At 38.0% G+C, this 24,261-nt stretch overlaps 2 protein-coding genes across 2 annotated transcripts; one reads left to right on the forward strand and one right to left on the reverse strand.

Moving 5' to 3' along the window:
* Window positions 1-777: 777 nt before the first annotated feature.
* LOC141325736 (uncharacterized) lies at window positions 778-3,967 on the reverse strand. The gene is made up of 2 exons (XM_073834482.1): window positions 3,743-3,967; window positions 778-1,751 (listed from the first exon to the last, which is right to left on the reverse strand). Exons 1-2 carry the CDS (start codon window positions 3,897-3,899, stop codon window positions 1,072-1,074), a joined length of 837 nt encoding a protein of 278 aa, XP_073690583.1. The 5' UTR covers window positions 3,900-3,967; the 3' UTR covers window positions 778-1,071.
* Window positions 3,968-6,135: 2,168 nt separating this feature from the next.
* On the forward strand, window positions 6,136-24,261 carry LOC141319088 (uncharacterized). The gene is made up of 4 exons (XM_073833231.1): window positions 6,136-6,166; window positions 8,032-8,719; window positions 8,969-9,126; window positions 23,912-24,261. Exons 1-4 carry the CDS (start codon window positions 6,136-6,138, stop codon window positions 24,259-24,261), a joined length of 1,227 nt encoding a protein of 408 aa, XP_073689332.1.

Consider the following 24,261-nt stretch of genomic DNA (forward strand, 5'->3'; position numbering starts at 1 on the left):
TATGAGTCCAAAAACATGTGCTGAGTAGGAGTTACATGACATAGACTAAATCGTTTACATCTCTGGTTCACCTCAAACAAACATAAAACCTTACAGTAATCTCATAAAATCATGTATTCCATAAGTATGTAATCATGTCAGTGCAATTAAGACAAGTCCAATGGATTCATAGACCAAGAAAACATGGGGTTAGACACCAAGATTACTTGGCTAGGTCAAATAATGAAGGAGTTAGGATATTTTAAGGGTTTCCTGCCAATCTTGGACGCCATCTTGAAAATTACACCTTTCTACTGGTCAAACTTTGGTAAACTTTTAGTATGTTATTAAGGACACCTGATACTACAAAAAACAGCTGAGAAACCTTTTGTTAGAATTTTTTTAGGGTTAGGTGTTTTTTTTTTCATATATGCTAAACTTGAACGAAGTTTCTCCTTTGTTTACCGTGATGTAGGCGTCTACTTTTCGCGCGGCGCCCTCACGTGGACATTAGAATATGAAAGCGAAATGCTCGTGGGCGTGATCTAATTATAAAATAATGAAGCGGACAGGAGAGACTGGACATCGTGTTGGTTTCATATTGATTATTTTATCACAGAATATTTATTTTCGGTAAAACTTACTTCGTTTAAAAGTATACATATCAAGCTTTGTCTAGACATATTGCCCATGTCTCTGTGTTGTATATTGCTGAGTTATAGTATATTTTACTGACGCGTTTCTGAATGAAGATCACGGAGATTAACGCAGCAGACAGCACACCCTTTTTGTTTTCTTTATTTTGCAAAATCACAATGTTTTTTTGATTTTGTGAGTATTCACAAATAAAAGTAGACCCTTTACAGATTTGATTGATGTACTGCTTTTATCTGTACAATCAGAAATGACAGAGTAATTGAAGTTCCTTTTGGTAAACTGCCTCAAAACGCCCCAGGGGGTTTTTCGACCCCAGGGGGTTAAGCTTCTAGTTTAAATGGTTAATTCGAGCTGGCTGGCTGGCGCCAGGCTATCAAACGTCAGATTTATGACGGGCCTCTTGTGGACTTTGAGTCTGTAGAAGTGTTTTAACTTCTAATCGAATCTCCTAAATTGTCTGATTCGCGCTGAAATCCTACAAAAGGCTTCTCTCCAGTGTGAATTCTTATTGTGGTCTTTAAGGGTTCCTTTTTGAGTGAAACTCTTTCCACACTGATGGCACGTGAAAGACTTATCTCCTGTGTGAATTTTCATGTGGAGCTCAAGGTTTCCTTTTTGAATGAATCCCTTTCCACAATGTTGGCAGGTGAAACGCCTCTCTCCGGTGTGAATTTTCATGTGGACTTTAAAGTTTCCTTTGTGACTGAAACTCTTTCCACACTGTTGGCAGATGAAAGGCTTCTCTCCTGTGTGAATTCTCATGTGGTCTTTAAGGGTCCCTTTTTGAGTGAAACTCTTTCCACACTGATGGCACCTGAAAGACTTATCTCCTGTGTGAATTTTCATGTGACTTTCAAGGTTTCCTTTGGTACTGAAACTCTTTCCACACTGTTGACAGATGAAACGCATCTCTCCGGTGTGAATTTTCTTGTGGACTTTAAATTTTCCTTGTTCATTGAAACTCGCTCCACACTGTAAGCAAGTAAAAAAACTCCTAGTTCTTGTCTTTTGAGGTCTTTTTTGTGTAGATGTATTTTCTGACTGTAAGGAACAAAATTTTTCTCCAGTTATGAAATCATTTAGTACTTCTCTCTCCTCTTTCAGTGCTGTTGGGCCTAAGGTGGGAAAACAAAGAAATAAAAGTTAATGCCACAAAGCAGGTAACACCAAAACATGTAGATACTGTATGTAATGCATGTATGCTAGATCTTATATCATGATGTCCAAACCTGATCATAGTAGGCTGGTGTCCTATAGAGTTTAAGCTGGCTGCTATACAATTTATTCAATCTAATAATAGTTTAGGAAACCTAGATATACACTGATCTCAATTATGATGTACCATTTTTTGTCTTCTATGGGATCAAATGCAACAAATATAAGAAAGGCAAGGAAAATGGACAAACTCCCCACTCAACCATCAGATTAACAATTTATCACACAATAATTCTTTCTGAGGTTTTATTGTGGGGCAATGATGTTAGCCAATCATAAAAATCCAAAACACGTTCCTGGAGCCCCCAAACACTGCATGTTTTTCATGTTTCTCTAATTAAGTGATTAATTACCTGGTTCAGTTGTGTTTGATCTGGGTCAGAGCTAAATTTTGTAGGATGGTAAATCTTTAGGAACAGGGTTGGGCACCCCTGCACTAAGACCTAAAATGGGTGACAAATGGTCAGACAAAGGAGAGATGCAAAATGTGCAGTGTTTGGGGCCTCCAGGAACGTGGTTGAGAACCACTCTAGAACTGACCAAATGGAATGCATTGATATTACTTACCACTGAGTCTCTCCCACACAATTATTTAATTAAATTATCACTTTAAACATAAAAGTAAATAGGAAACTCAAATAATACAAAAAATAATAAAAATCATAGACTACAGACAACTGTATTTAATGTTTTGTGCCCAAGATTTAATGACGTTGTTTTAAGATATATATTAAAACACTACAAATCTAAAATGAGTCTTTAAGGCACTAAATTAAAACTGAAGTAATAGAAAACAGCCTAAATTTTAATGGACTATAACGTAATATAATACTAGAAAAGCTACAGTAGTACGTCCCCCCTGCTCTAGAGTGAAGCTCAAAGACAGGAGCAGCCGAACAGGGAGGGGGAAAAAAGCCTAATAACCTGATATGACTGCACACAGCTCACAGAGAAGAGACCTTAGCTCTCAGATCAAGAGAACAATGCTCAATCTGAGACTGGTAGCTTTATCAGGCATTACATGAACACTAAATGAAAATGACATTGAAAATTTGAAAGCTCTTGGAGACACACCAGTTCTGTTGTGGATTTTGTTGAATCTATTATTTCTTTGTTGTAAAATCTGACAATGTTGTGTTTAAAATGAAGGATACATTTAAAATGTAAAATCTTCACTTAATATTACCTTTTTGTTTAACTTAGAAAATCAACATTTGAAATAATTTGGATATTCAGAGAAAATAGGATTCTTGCTCATATTTTAAAACTCAAAGCATGTTTCTGTATCAAAGAGTTTCTTAAATCGATCTCTATGTACAGTCTGTCAACATTTGATCTTCATGCTATTATTAAGTGCTACAAATCTATTTTAAAGACACAATAAACAGCATGATTTGCTAAAGCAGCACTCTGTGGGCATTCAATCATACGGACGCTGCTAGTGTGGATCCAGTCAGGTTTCACTGCTAAATTATGGTAGCCTAATGTAATTTGTGGTCATCTATTTATTTATTTGTTTATTTATTTATTTATTTACTTAATTATATTGCTATTATTTTAATTATTTTTGTAATTTCTTCTCTTTATCTATTTTATATATTTTGGTCCTTCTTTCCCTTTTTCCTATTTTCCCTCCTTTTTTATATTTTTATATATACAAGAAACAGAAGTGTACAATTAATAAATTACAATCTTACACCTCACATAATTACAACTAAACTTGTTTGTGCTTTTGTTTTTTTTTATTGTCAGACTTTCTTTATATTTACAGTACTGTTTGTAGACAGCATGCAGTCGCCAGTCTAGTGCTAGCCTAGAAATCAAATATCGGATTTAATTTTACAGAAAAAAAATGTAAAAAGCCAACCAACCAAAACCAATTAAAACCAACCTGTTTGTTCATCAGTATCTTCATGTTTGACTCTAAATGTTTCTTCATTCTCCTCTTTAATAAACACCATCTTTGTTTGTTCCTCAGTTTCTTCATGTTTGACTCTGAATGTTTCTTCAATCTTCATGTCTTCACTCTCCACTTTAATAAACGCCATCTTTATAATAGTGTGTCACATGGATCTCTGTTGATTCTCCAGGAGTTTTTCTGTGTGTTTGTACACTTTGTCCTGTTTCAGATGAGAAAAATTAATAGAAAGAAAAATCAAAGCAAGTCAGTGCACTAGTAAGACAGTCAGAGACAAAATATATACAAATTACACAAGGTTCAAATTTTGGTAGGCTATTTTTTTATTTACGTTTGGTATTCGATTATTTATCATATCTATTATATTACACTTTCATGAAATCATTCTCGGTTGTGATTCACTCGTTTGTGTTTGTTGTTGTTGTTTGTAGTCCGCGTGCCGCTGAATCGAATCACTGAATCATTTCACAAATGATTTGATTCAAATGATTCGGATTCTCAGTTTCTCTCATCACTTCTTATCATCACACGATTGATTCATGATATAGAGAGAGAAATGAGACGCACATTCTCTGTTACTAAAGGCTAACGTCTTCAGTAACACTAAAGCATTACAACGTCATATTTAATAAGGGTGATGTATTTTACATAGCTTGTAAAAACGCTTTAATTGATGCAACAATACCCATTTGTTTAAAAACGTTAAAAGCACAAACCTTTCTTCATGTGAATCACAACAGACGAGGATCTCAGCGCATATTTATGACGTCACATCACCAGAGCAAAATAAAAGTCCCATTGATGCGCTGCTCTCTAGAATCACAAATATATCATAGAAATGTTGATTATAGAATAGAATTTCGTACCCATATGATGATGCTTTTCTAAAGTTACTAACATTGTAAATCTATTAATATTATTCTCCTTTTTATGTACATTTATAACACTTTGTTTTATGTTGATATACCTTGCCAAAAATATACCAACATATTCAGTTCACTCCATATCTTCTTTTATTAAAAGTGAAAAGTTTAGATAAGAAATACAAGACACAATAAACAGTTTATTAGAAACTTTAACTAAAAGTACATCTTCAGGAAAAAAATATGTCATATTGTATTAGTGTTATGATTTTAGTGAAGTTAAATGTTTTGAAAACAAAATACCTTTAATACACCTGCAGAAAAATGAAGATCAGGAGACTCTTGTTTGAGCTGGTCCTGTGTGTCGCTGTGGTCATCCAGACTGACTAAAACACTCAATCACTGGAGTTTTATACAGATTTCAGGAGGCTGTTCTTACAGATGAAGACAAAGCTCTCAGATCATGATCTTAAACACAGTATTCAAGGGATGTGAGCAGATCTATACTATACTCTAACTATAGCACTCATGATCACAGAGATCAGGGAAAGACACATTCACACACAACTCAAGTGTTCATTAGCATTAACAATCACAACAATTAAAGAAATGAGGCAGAAGTATCAAGTGCATCACAGATAAAATATGACAGTGTCATTTTACATTTGTATTCACACACACCTAAAGCAAAAGATAGTCATTTACAACTGAACATTTCAGCTAAATTTCCTAAGCAATAATTTTATTTCAACCAATATAATTGTGTCTTTTGCAGTAATGATTGTCACACCTATTCGCCTTATTCACCTCGAACGTTCCATCGAGCCTGAGGGGTACACTAACCACTTCCGGTAGTTCTCACAACGCGATTCATTACACTATCGTTGTCAACAAGCAATAGCAACATGCACCTAGCCCTGTCTGGCTTTGCTAATTTGAAACAAGATAATATTTGAGTAGATATCAATGAAGCTTATGTGATATTACATCAACTACAGATAACATGTTAATGAGATAAAATCAACATGTTATTTTCAATTAGACAGGGAAAGGTGCATTGTTGATATAAACTCATAATGAACATTTAGCAAGCTGGTTTAACTGTGGCACTGCTCTGCGAACTGAGCAGTTTGTCCACTTAGCACTATGACAGCTGTATGTTGTACGGTGCCTCATTTTTCCGCACCGAGGGAAAACACCTAGCCCTCACAAATATGCGTGATGGGCTCCTATTAACTGTCGATTAAATACATGTTAAGTGTTAAATAAAATCTAACATAGTACAAAGAGTCAACAACTCCATATCACAGCTAAACTTAAATCAAACTTTATTTATACAGCACTTTTCATACAAAAGTAGCACAAAGTGCTTTACAAGATAAAAACAATTAAGTATATTAAAATCTTCACACACCCAAGTATTATCTGATTATAATAATAATAATAACTTTTTATTTTTAAAGCGCCATTCAGGACACCCAAGGTCGCTATATCATACTCTCCATGTCGTTACAAGCTAACTTAGCAGAAACAGGTAAATTAGCGTCCATTCATGCCTTCAATATCGTGGATAAAACCTACCATCCAGTTACTGTATCCCTTAATTAATACTGCCCGGGGGATGTTGCAGTCGGTACTGGCCCACTGCTCCACGTTTTGTATCGTTAATTCGGGCAGACAGGAGTTTCCATTGCAGCTGAATCTCTGAAGATCGTATGCGCGTCAGTCATACTTCCGGGTTTGTGTACCCCTCAACGGCGTTCGAGTTTTCAAAATGGCCGCCAGGTGAATAAGGCGAATTAGGTTTGTAAATTTTTGAAATGCATGTGACTTGAGGCTGAGCTCTGATTGGCTTGTTTCAGATTGTCCTCGGGGCGCAGAGCACAGCGCCCCAGACCCTCCCACTTTAGATCTTAGCCAATAAATATTATTTTTATACATTTTGTCCATGTGATTGGACCGTTCTCGACTGTCAAATATGTTCAATATCTTTTCTGAGATGGAAGTAAAATCGATTTTATAAAAAAAAAAAATACTATCACAAGCCTCTCAAATTAAGAAAAAAATAAAACAAACTTACGAATCATGGAGCTTGGATATTTTGCTCGCTAGATGCAATGTAAGTCATGCCTTTTATCGTCTTCCCTGTTTGTTATTTCAAAGTCCTGTCACCAAAGCCTTGTGGGCAACTACACAGAAAGTAACTGAAACAATGCAGTTTAACTCGATCGTGGGGGTACAAGCACAATGGTTTATGTAGATGATGCAGTTACACAACAGACGTCTTTTTTCAAGTAAATTGTGAGTGTTTATGTTAGTATCATTATAAGCACTATATATATATATATATATATATATATATATATATATATATATATATATATATGTATGTATATATATATATATATATAGTGTTCCTTCTTTAATTGGACATACATTCAGTTATGTTTACCCACTTGACAAATATATTGTCAATACCATTATAATTAGTTCAAAACAATTAATGGTCTACAAGTATTTACAGTTTTTGCATAAGTTACTTATTATATTGGACTATATATAACTTTATGAAAAGTAATTTATATGCAATGTTTTACTACAAATCAATTTATTTTCACTGTCTTTAAACTGAGATTTATCCTGTGGCTCCCTCGAGTGGATAACATTAGTATTATGGCCTTCAACTCTGAATCACATTAATATAAATGGCTAATATTTTTTGGGATGATTACAAATGTTTAATGATTTCTTTACTGATAATAAAGCCTGTATTAACAATGTGATTCATTTTGTGTGCGCCCCCCTAAACATTTTTTATCCTTCTGGGAGTCCTGACTAGCAGTGCAGGTTGCTTATTGAATAGTTACTCATATTTTGTATTTTAAATATGAAATTATGTTACATGTACTTTCTTTCTTTTGTGGGTTTGATTAGAAAATATTTCTTACTTGAATGCTGCTTTTAAATTCTCTAACGTGAAGATAAACATGGCAGATTATGCATTTTTTAAGGATCTGGTGTTTTTTTTTTAATTATATGGTAGTTGTGATAAAAGCACAACAATATATATGTTACAAATAACGTTTTTTAATTATGACTATAAATGTTCAATCTTTGTTGTTTCACATTAATTTGGAGATTCAATGTGAAATTGTTTATTGTCAAATAGTTAGTTTTTAATTAATTGCCAGCACTAGTCTAAATGTTTTGATGTTGCTTTGTGCCATTAAACTGCTGTTAACTTACATTTTTCTTATTTCACCTCAGACCTGATGGCACTGAAAGAAGAGAGTCAAGAACTCAATGAAACAGAAGAGAAAGATCAAAATGAGAAACATGATTTCAAAACTGAAGAAAAATCAATTAGTTGCTCACAGAATAAAAAGAGTTCCTCACCAGAAAAAAAAATAAAAACACAAACTACAAATCTAAATTCTAACATGAGAATTCACACTGGAGAGAGACCTTACAGCTGCCAACAGTGTGGGAAGAGTTTCTCACGAAATGGAGATCTTAAGACTCATATGAAAGTTCACATTGAAAAGAAGCCGTTGATATGCCCTCAGTGTGGAAAGAGTTTCACAAAGAAAAAATACCTTGATGTCCACATGAAAACTCACACTGGAGAGAAGCCTTTTGACTGCCCTCAGTGTGAAAAGAGATTTACGCAGAAAAAAAACCTTATTGTCCACATGAGAGTTCATACTGGAGAGAAGCCTTTCATCTGCAAACAGTGTGGGAAGAGTTTCACATGTAATAGAAAACTTAAGACTCACCTAAAATATCACACTGGAGAGAATCCATTCCAATGTGATCAATGTGGAAAGAGTTTTACTCTGAAAAGTCAACTTAATATCCACATGAGAATTCATACTGGAGAGCGACCTTTCATCTGCAAACTCTGTGGCAAAAGTTTCACACGAAATTCTGTTCTTGAGGCTCACATGAAAATTCACACTGAAACAAAGCCGTTCGTATGTCCTCAGTGTGGAAAGAGTTTTACACAGAAAAGTACGCTTACTCTCCACATGAGAATTTACACTGGAGAGAAGCTCTTCATCTGCCCTCAGTGTGGAAAGAGTTTCACGTATAAAGGAAACCTCAAGGCTCACATAAGAAGTCACACTAGAGAGAGTCCATTTAAATGTGATCAATGTGGGAAGAGTTTCAGACACTGCGCAAACCTTATTAATCACACGAGGATTCACTCGAGAAAGAAGAGTTGTAAATGTCATCAGTGCAAAAAGAGTTTCACAGAGAGGGAACATCTTAAGACTCATGTAGTAACTCACATGGGAGAAAAGCCTTTCATGTGTCATCATCACTGTGGAAAGAGTTGTTCAAGAGAAGGAAACCTCAGGGTTCACTTGGGCATTCACACTGGAGAGAAACCTTACACCTGTGAACAGTGTGGAAAGAGTTTCAATGTTAAAGTAAACCTTAAGATTCACAAGAGAGTTCACACTGGAGAGAAACCGTACAAGTGTGTTCAGTGTGAGAAGAGTTTCACATGTCTAAGCAGCATTAAACGTCATTCGCAAACTCATTCTGGAAAGAAATTGCCGTTTTCTTCAATGCAAGAAGAGGTTTAGAAAAAGAAGCAATTTCTACAATTGTCTACACATGCATTTTGAAAGACATTCAAGTGTAGTCAAAGTAATAAAAACATTTTCCATCACACTTACAGATATGTGAATAATCATGCAAATGTCAGACTTTGTCTGTGTTCCTTGTTCAAGAGTGTAATGACAAAAAAAGGTTTGTGAAATCAAGTCTATGTTCACACCAGAGCTGACTGTGGGGTACATTTATCACTTTAATGCATCCTTCATCTTTTTGTTTACCATAAGGCTTTTTTTTTGTACTGTGGCCATACCTGACCATCTGCTTTACTGTAATTTCAAATATTAAGTGATTACAGTAGATTCCCTCAAAGTGTGACTATGACGAGTATGTCTCTCAATTCCATGTGTTGATTTTTCTGAATTAAAATATTAGACAAACTTTTACCTTGCTGGGAAAAGCAATGTAACTGGAAGATTATAAATGAACTGACATAAACTGAACAAAATTACTTATTCTTGTTCTACTTGTTCTTGTGACCATACGTCCTCTTTTCCCCGGACATGTCCTCTTTTTGGACTTAAAAAAATGCGTCCGGCCGGGATTCCTAAATCGCCCAAAATGTCCGGGGTTCGGCTTTTGCTTTCTACAGTCGCCATTCATTGTCTCCGTTTTTGTATTAAAGCCTTGTGCGGGACTGTTGTCTCCCGCAAACATTCTAATATTGAATAAAATTTTCGCGCATCATGGAGTCGCTATCAATATGCAGAGTATTTAAATTGCTTTGGATGCAGTTCGCGTTGGATGTAGGCATGGGCGACATTTGACTCTTGAGTCAGGGGGGGCAAGAAAAAAAATCAGATGTAAGTATTAAAACAGTGCCCTAAGGTATTGCAGCACATCAAAGCAGTCAATTAAAGCGCTGCACTTCAGCCCGGGCCGATGGGCCCTGACTTTTTTTTTACACCCCAGGGCTACGGCTTCGGGCCAATTTTCACGTCATAGTTCAGACCCGGGCCGGCATCGGGCCTGTTTTAGGCTTCTCCTTATTTTCATAATTTAGACATCCATCAATTATGGTGAAGAAAAAAAATGCCGCGCTGGTGGAAACAACACGAAACTTCACTTTCGCTTTCACTTTTGAGACCGACTCAGACACCGTTTAGTGTGCTTTAGCGCAGCTGAATCCGCATTCAAGCGCACACAATAGGCTAAAACTCGCCCCAAGCACCGGCAAAAATAAATAACAATGAATGCGTCGAGGAAAGAGTAAGGACATAAATGAATTATTTATTAATTAATTTGTGTATTCTGAGTCAGTGTCGCAAAGATCCTGACTCGCAATCTCCTTTTTGGACGCGCCTTTAGAGAGAAATTCATCTTTACGGATTACATGAAAGAGTTTGTGCTTTTGATTTGTTTTATTTCGTAAAGTAATAATTTAAAGCTTTCTATAAATGTATTTATTATGTCTGTGAGGCATGCATTTCGCTTCATTTTGTTAAGCACTCCTGTTCAAGAACCAGACGGCAGAAAGCACATAATTTTTGTTTTCTTTATTTTATAAAAATGCTGTAACGTTTTTTCCGATGTATTACTCGTACTTTGTGAGCAAAAATGACGGATAATTTTAAATTGCTTCCAATGAAAAAAATGCAAGTGATCGCGCTGGTGCCTCGATGTCCTGCAAGCTTTAGCTTCCACTTTCTGCACAAACTATGCACATATAGCGCACATTTATCTGTAAGGTTTAAACTACCATTGTTTTATACTTGAACTGTTTTATATCTATAGATTTCATTTTAGGCTAGTCGTGATGATTTGAGAAGGCAAACTGATCAAACAGACTATGATCAGTCTTCCGCTGGGCGCTGTTCGGTAAATAAATATAACGAATAAAAAATGCTCCAAGCGTTTTTCTAAATTAGCTAAATAAAAAACGAAACTAAATATAAACATTTTGCCATTACATACAAAACTGAACTATTTTATAGCTGAAACAGTAAGTTTTTTTGGGAGAAGGGGAAAATGTTTTTATCCCGTCTATTGCTTCACCGTTATTTCGAGAATAAACCCAGCGTAAATATGCAAATGTCACTCCCAAAACATATCAGCTTGCATGTGCCGAAAAACGAAAGTTTCATACAAATTCTAAATGGATTATAGCCTGGAAAGTGCAAAGCACGCTCCCCTTATTATCACTAAAAGTTCATAGAGATCTCACAAAATTCCGTTATAATTAATAAAGCTCTCTAAACTACACAATTAATATTTTAATTACATCGCATCTACACTCATAAGATGATTCACGAGCGCACAAAACGGCACTTAATAAAAACCGATCAGGCGCTTTCAGCAGTGAGTGAATTCTGACAAGTGTTTCTAATTGTTCGGAAACAACAGGTATGTCTGTGATTGGCTACATTGCTCAACGCCGCAAAAACACGTTGGATAGTTTGCCAGATCTTCAATTGCTTTGCTTTCGTTTGAGGGTTATATAGCACCGTCTAGTTCCCAAGTACAACCGAGCCTAAGCTTGGCTAAAGCAGTTGCAGTGGGGCTGTCGAGGATTCCATGACTAACCACAGGGGGGGCAACTGCCCCCCCTTGCCCCCCCCCCCCCCCCCCCCCAATGTCGCCCATGGATGTAGGGTTGCCAAATCTGCATATTTTCCACGGAATTGGGCTGATTTTAAACAGTTGCGGCGGGTTGATTTTATGAAAGTTTGAAATACTGCATACATTCCATTTGGCTGAAATGCTTGTATTGAAACATTTTGCATTCTGTGATAAAACTGTGGTAGATATTAGTTTTGTGAAGGATGGCCACTGTGGTACACTCTTAAAAATAAAGATGCTTTAAAAAGTTCTACATAGCGATGCCATGAAGAACCATTCAGTCAAAGGTTCTTTAAAGCAGCGGTTCCCAATTCCAGTCCTCGCGCCCCACTGCTCTGCATATTTTGCATGTCTCTCTTAGTTAACACACCTGATTCAGATAACCAGCTCATTAGAAGTGAAGTCCATGCAGGAACTGCGATCTGATTGACATGGTCCCTGCAAAGTGTTCATTGCTCCCTGCTCCCTAAGCGGGGGAAATCTGTTTACTATACTTCGGAACATTCATTCACATATTTGCGCTACGCCACCGCATGTAGCGTCTTCACACACAGATAAAACTTACTAGAGAAGTGTGACAAGTGCATCTGTAAATAAATGCATTTTAAATCTACGTCTTGCACGCTTTAATGACCTTCAAATGGAGCACATACGCTTGCTTCGAACTAATGAATAATGGCGGAATATCCTGTGATGTCCACTTCGAAGGGCAGTAACGTTGGAATAGAACAAACGACGGAAGCGATGCGTGAAACACAAAATATGCAGAGCGGTGGGTCGCGAGGACTGGAATTGGGAACCGCTGCTTTAAAGAACCATCCCTTTCTTACCCTTTTATAATTTGAAGAACCTTCTTTCGCCAATAAAATTCACAAATAAATATATGGAACCATTTAAACAAAAAAGGTTGTTCTCTGGCATTGTGAAGCACCTCTATTTTTAGGAGTGTAGGAAGCTTTTTAGCTGTGTTTATGATCAATCTCTATAACAGTGACTGTAAAATATGTAGTTTTGGTATGGAAATGACATATTTTGATACCAAAACTAGGACCCCAACCCCCACCCCTCGTCCTAGGTCCTCTTTTTTGAAAACTAAAATATGGTCACCCTAACTTGTTCCGAATGATAATGTGTATTTTTGCTTACTGTTTAGTTAATTTCAATTTAATGTTGTAATATCTGGATAAGTTTATGGACTTTGGAACCCTGAAAATACCAGGCAACTTTAAATTTATGATCAGTAAAAGCATGAAAATATTATTCTAGTTTTGTGCAGGTCTTTTAAAAAATCTGAACAGATAATTCTTTGTTATGCTTCCAGTAGCCTGTATATACCCTCCTGAGACCCGAGAGTTTGCCTGGTGTGCATTTTTTAATTGTTCTTGCTATTTGGGATAAGTAGGACCTAATAAGTATAATACCTAAAATTTGTTTTTGTACAGGAAGTAGTTTTTGCATAAAAGGATGTCCTCATGTGAGGACAGTGGGACTATCATAACTTTATGAAATATTATTTGCTGTTGGGGCCAGAAGTCCTAATTAGTCAAAATTCAAAATTTCAGCTCAATACAATAAGTAGTTCTCTCAAAAATGAATGTCCTCATACGAGTACAGTGGGTCTATCTTACTGTATGACACAAATAGACTCCATTGGTAAAAAAAAGTTCATTTGACACATTTTCACAGTTTATTTGAAAATGTAAACATCAGAGTGTATAGCCTACATAAAATGTAAACAGCCTGAAACATGGCTAATAAAAAAGCTAAAGTGCAAACTGTAACAGTAACAGTCCAAAAACAGTTGAATTCAGCAGAGCAGCCTTTGAACTTTTTTTTCTAACTAGCTCTCTCTATCTTTCCAGCCTGTCTGGAATAGCCCCTATTGGCCGGTGTTAAAATGCTGCAAAGCAGTTCCGTTCACTTTGCAAGCACAGACGCACATTGCATGTAATGCATGGCACACGGTATTTCCCAGCGCAGCCTTGTACGGTGGCCGAGAGAGCTCAACGCGCTGCAACCTAAGAAAACACATGCAAACTGAAAAAAAAACGACAACAAATAAAAAAAAAAACATCATCAGTTTGACAACACAGGCGCTGCAAATCCTCGCAATGCAAACACAAATATGGAAACGCGCTGCAAACACAAAAAAGCGCTGCAAACACACGAACGTGGTGCAAATAATAAAAAAGCGCAGCAAACTAAAAAAAAAGCGTTGCAAACACAAAAAAGCGCTGCAAACACACGAACGTGCTGCAAAAAATAAAAAAGCGAAGTGAATGGCTGTTGGTCAGAGCAGAGGTGTTGTCTGTGAACTAAAAGGTGATAGTTCATCTTTATTACCTTTTAGTTCTTCACGGACAACACCTCTGCTCTGACCAACAGCCACTGAACAAATAATCAGCTCCCAGATGGGTTTGTCACTTTTTGAGATCCCCCTGAAACATTTCCGTTGTGCTCCATCTTATTAGTTTGCAGCGTTTTTTTTTTTGTGTGTTTGCAGCGCTTTTTTATTGTTTGCAGCACGTTCGTGTGTTTGCAACACTTTGTGTTTGCACCGCTTTTTTGTTTGCAGCGCTTTTTTATTGTTTGCAGCACGTTTGTGTGTTTGCAGCACTTTTTTGTGTTTGCAGCGGTTTTTTTTGTGTTTGCAGCGCTTTTTTTATTGTTTGCAGCACGTTCGTGTGTTTGCAACACTTTGTGTTTGCACCGCTTTTTTGTTTGCAGCGCTTTTTTATTGTTTGCAGCACGTTTGTGTGTTTGCAGCACTTTTTTGTGTTTGCAGCGTTTTTTTTGTGTTTGCAGCGCTTTTTTTATTGTTTGCAGCACGTTCGTGTGTTTGCAACACTTTGTGTTTGCACCGCTTTTTTGTTTGCAGCACTTTTTTGTGTTTGCAGCGTTTTTTTTTGTGTTTGCAGCGTTTTTTGTGTTTGCAGCATTTTTTTGTGTGTTTGCAGCACTTTTTTATTGTTTGCAGCACGTTTGTGTGTTTGCAGCACTTTTTTGTGTTTGCAGCGGTTTTTTTTGCAGCGCTTTTTTTGTGTTTGCAGCGCTTTTTTATTTGCAGCACGTTTGTGTGTTTGCAGCACTTTTTTGTGTTTGCAGCGTTTTTTTTTTTGTGTTTGCAGCGTTTTTTTGTGTTTGCAGCATTTTTTTTGTGTTTGCAGCACTTTTTTATTGTTTGCAGCACGTTTGTGTGTTTGCAGCACTTTTTTGTGTTTGCAGCGTTTTTTTTTGCAGCGCTTTTTTTGTGTTTGCAGCGCTTTTTTATTTGCAGCACGTTTGTGTTTGCAGCACTTTTTTTGTGTTTGCAGCGCTTTTTTGTTTGCTGCGCTTTTTTTATTGTTTGCAGCACGTTCGTGTGTTTGCAGCGCTTTGTGTTTGCAGCGATTTTTTATTGTTTGCAGCACGTTTGTGTGTTTGCAGCGCTTTGTGTTTGCAGCGATTTTTTATTGTTTGCAGCACGTTCGTGTGTTTGCAGCGCTTTGTGTTTGCAGCGATTTTTTATTGTTTGCAGCACGTTTGTGTGTTTGCAGCACTTTTTTTTTGTTTGCAGTGCTTTTTTATTGTTTGCAGCACGTTTGTGTGTTTGCAGCACTTTTTTTTTGTTTGCAGTGCTTTTTTATTGTTTGCAGCACGTTCGTGTGTTTTTCGCGCTTTTTGTGTTTGTAGCGCGTTTCCGTATTTGTGTTTGCATTGCGAGGATTTGCAGCGCCTGTGTTGTCAAACTGATGAAGATGTTTTTATTATTTGTTGTTGTTTTTTTCTGTTTGCATGTGTTTTCTTAGGTTGCAGCGCATTGAGCTCTCTCGGCCACCATAGCCTTGTGCTCTGCAATGGGGTTTTTCAAGGCCACCATCTCCAAGTTGTCTGCAATTGCCATGAGCAGTCGTTCTGCTCTTGACAATGAAAGTTTTGCTGTAATGATAACATATTTTGATGTCATTCTAGAATGATTTATCAGGATTCTAGCATGATTCACCTTGATAAACCATATTGTAGTATTATTTACTATGATTTACCATGTTTCAAGTGTGATTTACCATGATTTACTCTGCTCACACACTCACACACACACACAGACAAATGTTGTTTTTCAATTCTTTTGCTTTCCACCTAAATATTCCTAAGTTTAGCTAACCACATGGTAGAATAAATAACATAATATAGTCCCAATGTCCTCAAACGAGTGCTTCACATTTACTGATGTCCTAGAGTGTTACTATTACTAAAATATGTCAAATTTGAATCCCCATATGATACTACAGACAGTATTGTACATAAATAAATTTGTTTCATTCATAAAATTTGAATAGATTTTTTACCTGGGTCATTTTTCTTTCGGAAACTGGTGTAGAACTTTTTTGCTGATTTTCCAGCCATTTTCTTCTCACTGACAATGGTGTAATGTTGTGATATCACCACAAGATGATGGGGGCAGTGTCCCTAAATGTGGCCAACTGTTCTAAGATTTACAAATTTGACTATCTTTGTGGCAAGAGGCAAAAATGTAATGTCCTCATATGAGGTCGCAGGGTCTCAGGAGGATACAGTAGATATACGTACTGTTTTCTTTCTAATTCATTTGCTATAATTAACAATCCTAAGCAGTTAGCCTTCATTCATTTTCTTGTTAATTATACATTAAAAAAAGTATATTAAAAAAAAACGGATTAATTCTCCACATTAGGCTTGCTGGCTGCTGGAGCTGACCCCGTATCTTGAGCTGAAGGCAGGAAACACTGTGGTGTATTAGGGATAAATGTATTTAAAAATAGAGAACTAGAGAAAGTTGTCTGTGATCGGGCAGGTTTAGGGGGTGATGCAGTATCAGATTGACATGTCCAGGCATGTCAATTTCCACAATAATCCTTATGGTTTGGTCTGTTAAAATTAAAAGGTTCCTTTACTCATTTTGACATTAGTGTTTATAAACTTACATGACAAACACTTTGAGATTTTATATTTCATCTAAATTTCTCATTTAAGATTAATTGTTGAATGTTGGCCTCTGTTAGCCAGCTAGAGGAAATATCCCAGCATGCACTCCCCAAAGGCATCATGGATGGGGCTTCTTGCTAAAAGACTTACATGTATGGCGTCCGCACAGAATGCCCTATTGTGCTATTTTAACAGAGCAAAACATTAGGGGCTGTATCCGGTGCCATACTATTACCCATATCTGATGCACATAACAGCTTTTTAAATTATACATTAAAGTAATTGTTGTTTATGAAGAATAAACTCTTAAAGTTTCACTGTGATGGGCAGGTTTAGAGGGTGATACAGTATAAAATGTATTACAATAATGTAAATTTAATAATTCCTCATTATAATGTAGAAACTTAAATTTTCTGCGAATAGCGTATAACAAATAAAAATGGTAAACTGAATTGAATTATGTCTATGGAAAACCTCCATAAAACATTTGACATGTCCAGACATGTCGGGGGTCACAATATCCCTTATCATTTGGCTTGTTAAAATATATAAACTTTTTTTTTTTTCTTTTTTTTTTTTTTACATTTGGTGTTTATAATCTTGTTTAATCTCTTTTTCCTGCTCCTGGAAAAATGTACAACATTTTTTATTTTTAACAACCTAAAACTAGTGTAAATGTTTTATTTTATATTGTGTGTGATCACATTATTTATTTATATTCATTACATTTGTTTGTTTTTATAATGACAAGATGTTATATGTATATGCACATAGATATAGACCTTTTTCACAGAAACCGGAAATACGCAATCGCAGGGTATGCAGACTTCCTGTGTAATGTCAACACAGCAGAAAGCCAGGTAATTTAAAATTAAAATGGAGAGAGTCTACACAACCTCCCTCACTGGTTTGCCAAAGATAACTTTTGCAGACCTGATAAGAGTCGTGGAGGAAAACTCCGTCACAAAGAGGAACAAATTGAATAAAGGATATACATTTTTCCACTAAGAGTTTATCCAGGACGTATAAAACGCTTAACGTGGCTTAACATACGTAAAAAAACGACCAGGAAACCCCAAATTTCTGTCAAACCTTACTTGGAACAAACACTAACTACTATCAAAAGAACGAGCCCTTATTCCACAGATAAAGTGAATAATATCACGTTAAGCGTTTTCTCCCCCATAGAAGCCCATTGTAAGGTAATTGCTTAACGTGGTTTAACTTACCTTAACAGCGACCAGGGAAGACCAAACTTCTGTTAAATTTCACTTATAATAAACACTTTCTGCTCTCAAAAGAACGAGCTCTCATTCAGCATATAAAGTGATATAAATATAAAGCCCCCCTCCGCGCCCATAGAAGTCCATTATACAAAAAAAAGCTTAACGTGGCTTAAAATTTTACTTATAATAAACACTTTCTGCTGTCAAAAGAATGAGCTCTTATTCAGCATATAAAGTGAATAATATAAAGTGATTAATATCACGCTTTTCTCCCTATAGAACTCCATTAAGGAAAAAGCTTTACATGGTTTTTTATAATGGACTTTTACGGGGGCGATCACTTTATATGCTGAATAAGAGCTTGTTCTTTTGACAGCAGCAAGTATTTATTATAAGTAAAATTTAACAGAATTTTGGTTTTCCCTGGTCGCTGTTGAGGTACATAATCCACGTTAAGCAGTTTCCTTATAATGGGCTTATATGGGGGAGAAAACGCTTAACGTGATATTATTCACTTTATCTGAGGAATAAGGGCTTGTTCTTTTGATAGTAGTTAGTGTTTGTTCCAAGTAAGGTTTGACAGAAATTTTAAGCGTTTTAGAACATCCCGTTTATCCATAACTTTCAAGGTACGTAACGTAGCTAACGTTAGAGAGCAATCAGGCTAACAAATGCTGGTAGTTTGAGGAGTGGCATTGTTGCTGGTAGTTATAGAAGCAGTGATGTTGGCTGGTTGCTGGGTGCTACTTTGGAGCAATGGTTAGTCGAAGTGTTTCCATTGCAACGACCAATGGGTTTGATAGCATCTTTGGAGTTGTAAGCAGTTTCCTGGAAGTTGAAGCTTGACTATTGTTGGTCCTTTTCATCTTTTTTGATTGGCTTCTGCTTCCAAGATTGCCATCTATTAAGAGATGGATTTTTTTGTCATTGCATATTTTTTGCTTCAATTCTCAACCTCAGCCGTACAAATCTTTTAATGATTTTTTCTTGTACTCCACAGCATTATGGAAGTTTGCTAGAGAGTGAATGAGCTTCTTTCTCCAAGGCATCCACTGCATTGGGGAGCTCCATAAGGGAGGTAGTAGTCTTGGTCCGAAACAGTTCCTCGATTTGTTGAATGAAATCATAGGCTTCTTTGGAAGGACGACAAAGAGCACCTGCCTTGAACTCCTTTAAGTTTACTAAGAGGCTGTTTTCTCCAGCAGGACTGTCATTATTGTGCTCTGTTGCATTTTTGCATTTTCCAGATGCTGGTAAACCTGTTGACTTTGTGGACAATGTAACCAGCAAGATGGAACAGAATACATTTCTCAGTTATTGTGAGGTAATGTGCTGTGCTGTTCTGTTCACTGGAGTTGGTACAGGATTTTTAGACCTCACACAGCTAAATGTATCAAGCCAGTCTTGTGTGAACCTTGAAGTTAACACAAATCTGTGTCCTCGTGCAAGCATTTCCTCCTGTATGGCAAAAATTGATGTTGTTGCCATTATCACCCCTGTTTAAACAGGTTTCCAACCTCTCTTTCGACCCACCTTCATCCCCCGGAACAGATGGATGAAATCCTGGTGAAAGACGATGGCCTTTTCATTTTCCTCCATCTTGATCTTGCTCAGGGCTGTAACTGGATGGCGAGATGACATAAGATCAAACCAGTGATCAACTTGCTCCAGGAACCACGCTGTTGTCAGGTTGGTCAGAGGGCGGTTTTCTTGCAGTCCAGCACTTGTTGCCTTACTGAATACATTGGGGACGGATTATGGGTTGTGTGGGCCCCTGGGCAAAACGTTCGTGAGGGGCCCCCCCTCAAAAAAAAAAAAAACACCAGCATTGTCTGGTGTAGGAATTCGGCTACGCAAAGCGCAATTACCGAACAAGTCATCAAACTTCAAAGATTCCTTTGTCCTGGCTAGTTGCCATTAGATTCTGCAAAGAGTGAAGCCTTCTTCAACTTTGTGTACCCCAAACTTCATTTGCCTTAGCGCTATCACTCCCGGAAGCACGGCAGCACTAAAAGTTAATCCAATCAGAAGGATAATGGGTGGTTTTTGCTGACAGACTCGTGAAAGACAAAGGGTAAATTGTCACCTCACTTAAACCCATGACCAGCACATGACCATCACATGATGATCACCAGACGCTAATTGTCTGGACCACTTTTGTCGAGATCTGCATCTTACGCATCCTGAGAGGAAAAACACTCTTTGTCTCAGAGCATCCAAGGCACATGATCCATCCAGCGTGATTCACATGATTTTTCGGACTTCCTGTCCCACTCTCTTCTGACATTCCGAATCCAACGCAGTGTCTCAATTGAGTACACTGCAGAGACAATCTTTAAGAAATGATCAGCTTATTAGTATTACTATTAGAGCAAACAGTATCATATGTTTTCTTTTACATGCTTGATGTGTTTTATGTGATCATTGGAGTTTAATCTATGCATTTAAATGCCTTTAGCAGTGACAAATGTATTAGCATGCAAGCAATATACCACTGTTTAACATGCGATGAAATATCATGATGAATGCAGCTCGTATGAATGAACGAGAAAATGATATTGTGTATACTTTATGCATTGCATTAGTTTATTGAAGTTAATAACAAAAATTGCAGAGAAATACATATCCTAATAAGTCACGTACCAGAAGGAATTACAGGACAGAAAGGGGGTGGCGTGACCCACCCCTTTAGCAATGCCATTGGATCCCATCATCTAGCGGCCCGTTTAAAACTTTATGTTCTTAACAGAACTCAGCGAACTCAAGAGCTCTCAGCTCTCGCCTCACGCCTTTCGCCTCTTGTGGTTTGAGTGCTTTTTCCATCTGCGCTCGACCACTCGACCAAGCACGCGACGGTGCCATCAAAACTCTACAGAACTGAAGCTTCGTGACTGCCGAACTTTTCCAAGTCTCGCAACGCCGACTCGAAAGAACTTCCAGCGCATCAACCTGCGCAACCTGGCAACCGAAGCTCCTCCCGGCAACGAGCCCACTCCTCACGAATGTGTTTCCCAAAGGACGTCATCAAGAAGCAACCTATCAGCGAAGCCGGGGTTCCCTTCTGCTAAAGACAAGCCCGTGGAACTCTGCTTGAACCGAACGCAAGTAACAAGATCTCTCTTTACTTAGCTGAAACTGGTGCAAAATATTCCTTAAGTAGTTAAAGCTAAGTCTCTGCTTTTGTGATTTTCTAGGGTTGCGATCTAAGATCTAGTAGTAAGAAATACTAGAACTCTGGGATGCTATTCAAAACTCCGTAACTTTTACTCCCTGAATTGTGCGTGTGAATGTGTGTGTGTGTGTGTGTGTGTGTGTGTGTGTGTGTATGTGTGTGTGTTTGTTTTAGTAGATTAGTTTTGTGTCTTAGAGTAGTCAATAAATCATTGTTTCATTAAAAGAAGTGTCTTGAATTTTATGTTCACAAAAGTTCTATCTGTGTTTAGATCAAGCTACCTCAGCTTTAAAATTTCCTAACGTAATAGTTTGTTTATTTCTGATCTTGGCCAGGAGCACAATATAAACCTTTTTGAGTTAATATAGTATACTGAGTTGACCACTTTGCTGGAAGAATGGTTAAATTTAATCTATTAATTCTGAATCAATTTAAGCATGTCTCGAATCTTACGATTCGATTCCTTATTTGAATCATTATAAATTTGAGCTAATTAATCCTTACCCTGGGATGGCTAGTTGCTACGTCATCATGCCACTTGTGGGTCCTAACTAGTGCGGCGTACGCGTACCGCGTTGTAAAAGCAGAATGATGTTGACAAAACTATCTTTTGCCGCTTTTTACCTTGGAAAAAGTGAAAAGAAGGTGGCTTAAGTTGATACAGTAAATTGGATCTCAAATTATAATCAGTACAGCCTAATGCTGCCATTACCTCTCGTTAATGTTAGCACCGTTATCTGTTATGTTATATGTTATACATAATGTTATCTGTTTATAGAGTCAGGTAGCAACGTAGCACAACCAGATCGTACCAGTACAAACATTATTTGTTTAAAGTATCCAGAATGTGCTAGTTCGAAATAGCAATGGAATTGTTTATAAAAGTGAACCAAAATGCCAAGTACCTGTTATAATCTGCAATTGTTGCTTTGCAGCTTTCCCAAAGAAGACAATTACATCCTCGTAACTAGGGGGCAGTCATATCATGTGCAGGGCCAGGAACAAGTAAATTCAAGGACACCAACAGAATGAAATGGTTAAGTAAGCGAAATCACAAATACTACCCACCCGTGTCATATTTAATTAGACTTGTAGTCAAGACCGCCTAAACCGAGACCAAGACACTACCAAGACCAGAAGGAATCGAGACCAAAACCAAGACAGACCAAGTCGAGACCAAGACCGATACCAAGTCGAGACCGGAGAAATAAAAAAACAGACTAGTGTTGAAGCTGCGCAATAACTTGTATGAACAGCAGCGTACTATAGGGTTCAGCCACAGTTTACATTAAATTCATATTAGGCGGTATTACTTCAACTACAGGCAGAGCAATACAGAGACAGACTATGACGTGTGTGTGACTGAGCTCACTGTAAATGTTTTTTCAGACTGGGTGAGATCAAGCAGGCTTTAGAGAATCTACATTTCGCCGAATGCTTCTTTTTAGTGGACGACGTGCATAAGAACTCTTTGTGATCAACTCAAGCAAATTTTATGACCGAGGAATTCGCTGACATACTGACTGTCGCTGTAGTCTGCTAGCTGCTGGATATGTGCTTGTCTCTTCTTTACGCTCTACGCTACACTCACTGAGGCATAACCATGACTGTTAATATAGAGGGCATAACTTTATATGGATGGATTAGCGCCAACGGCTGTTGCAAAAAAAAAAACATGCATGTGATTGGTTGCATTTGATTTGAAAGGCGCAAAATATTAAGTGATGTTTCATTAACAAATTTCAGGAGGAGCTCGCGCAGATAATTAACACGGCCAATTCACCATCAGCAATCACTCCCTATCCAATCACTCTCCCTATCCCATTACTACAGTCCCTTTAAATAACCAAGCAGTCCTACCTTCAGCTATCTCTGATTCCAGCATTGGCACTCCCAATCGCCGCAACATGTCCGAGATTCACTCGTCCTCCGAGGATTATTCCTCTGATACAGACAAACCTGCAGCTCATCCAGCCTTCATCCAGGTCGCCGCTCAGGCCACCAGCGCTCCGCAGGATCCACTAATCGAGCCCGCCGCTGCATCACGGGGCCGCAGGCCCTCACGCACCGCTGCTGCTCGCACTCCGAGCAGTGTTGTTTTAGTCAACGATGGCGAAATCATTTCGTTGACGCCACTTTTCATGACGATAACGAGACGATGACGAGATAAAAATGGCTCGTTGATGACTAAAACATGACGAGACGTGCGTGAGTTTTTGTTGATGAGACGGGTGGTCCGTCAGATGTTTAAAATGCATGATATTTCTGCTTATTGTGCATGCCAATCAAAACCTTAAACGTTTTGATGCCGCTATGGCAAGCCGTTTTAGCATTAAATACTCTTTGCCATACTAGTAGGGCAAGCCGTTTTAGCATTCCATCCTTGTTTGTCTTTTATGTTTTAAAAACATTCCTTATTGCAATTATTGGTGAAAATAGTCGATCCGGAAGCTCACATTGTGTTGAACTAGATCTGCTATTTTCAGAACTTACAAGTGACACTACCCAACAGCAAAATACTTACCGACCTACATTAATTTGTTAAAAGACTTTTTCCCCTTTTTTAGACTAAAACTAGACTAAAACCTTTTTGGCTTTCGTCGACTAAAATTGGACTAAAACTAACAATCATTTTAGTCCATAAGACTAAATCTAAGATGGTTGTCAAAAAACAACACTGCTCCGAGACGCCAGCTTACGCCGTCTCCACCATCTTCCAGACGTCGGGCATCTTCCCCAGCGTCTTCTTACGCTTCAGCCTTCTCCTGCGCCCCAGCCAAGGGAAAATGGACCGTAGCCGAGCTCTGCAAGGGCCTCAGGCAGAGCGCGCTCGGGCCGCAGAGCCCCCTACTCCACGTCGGGACGCAGCAGAAGGCCGTCACCGAGCTTGGGCCACGCCCCGGACACCGCAGTCTCCAGCCACGCCCATCCCGCTCGATCCTCGAAGCGGGAGCTCGCTGCTCATGCTGTCAGAGAGCCGGCCATCGCCTCCACAAGCCGCCGCAGCAGCACGAGCTCGCCCACTCCAGCAGCCGATTCCCGTCCGCAACCCTTGCCCCTCCTTTCTCTCCCCTTCTCATGGCCCGCAGCACCGCCTTCCGCTCATAG

This window comes from Garra rufa, chromosome 1, assembly GCF_049309525.1.
Source record: "Garra rufa chromosome 1, GarRuf1.0, whole genome shotgun sequence".
Classification (NCBI taxonomy): domain Eukaryota; kingdom Metazoa; phylum Chordata; class Actinopteri; order Cypriniformes; family Cyprinidae; genus Garra; species Garra rufa.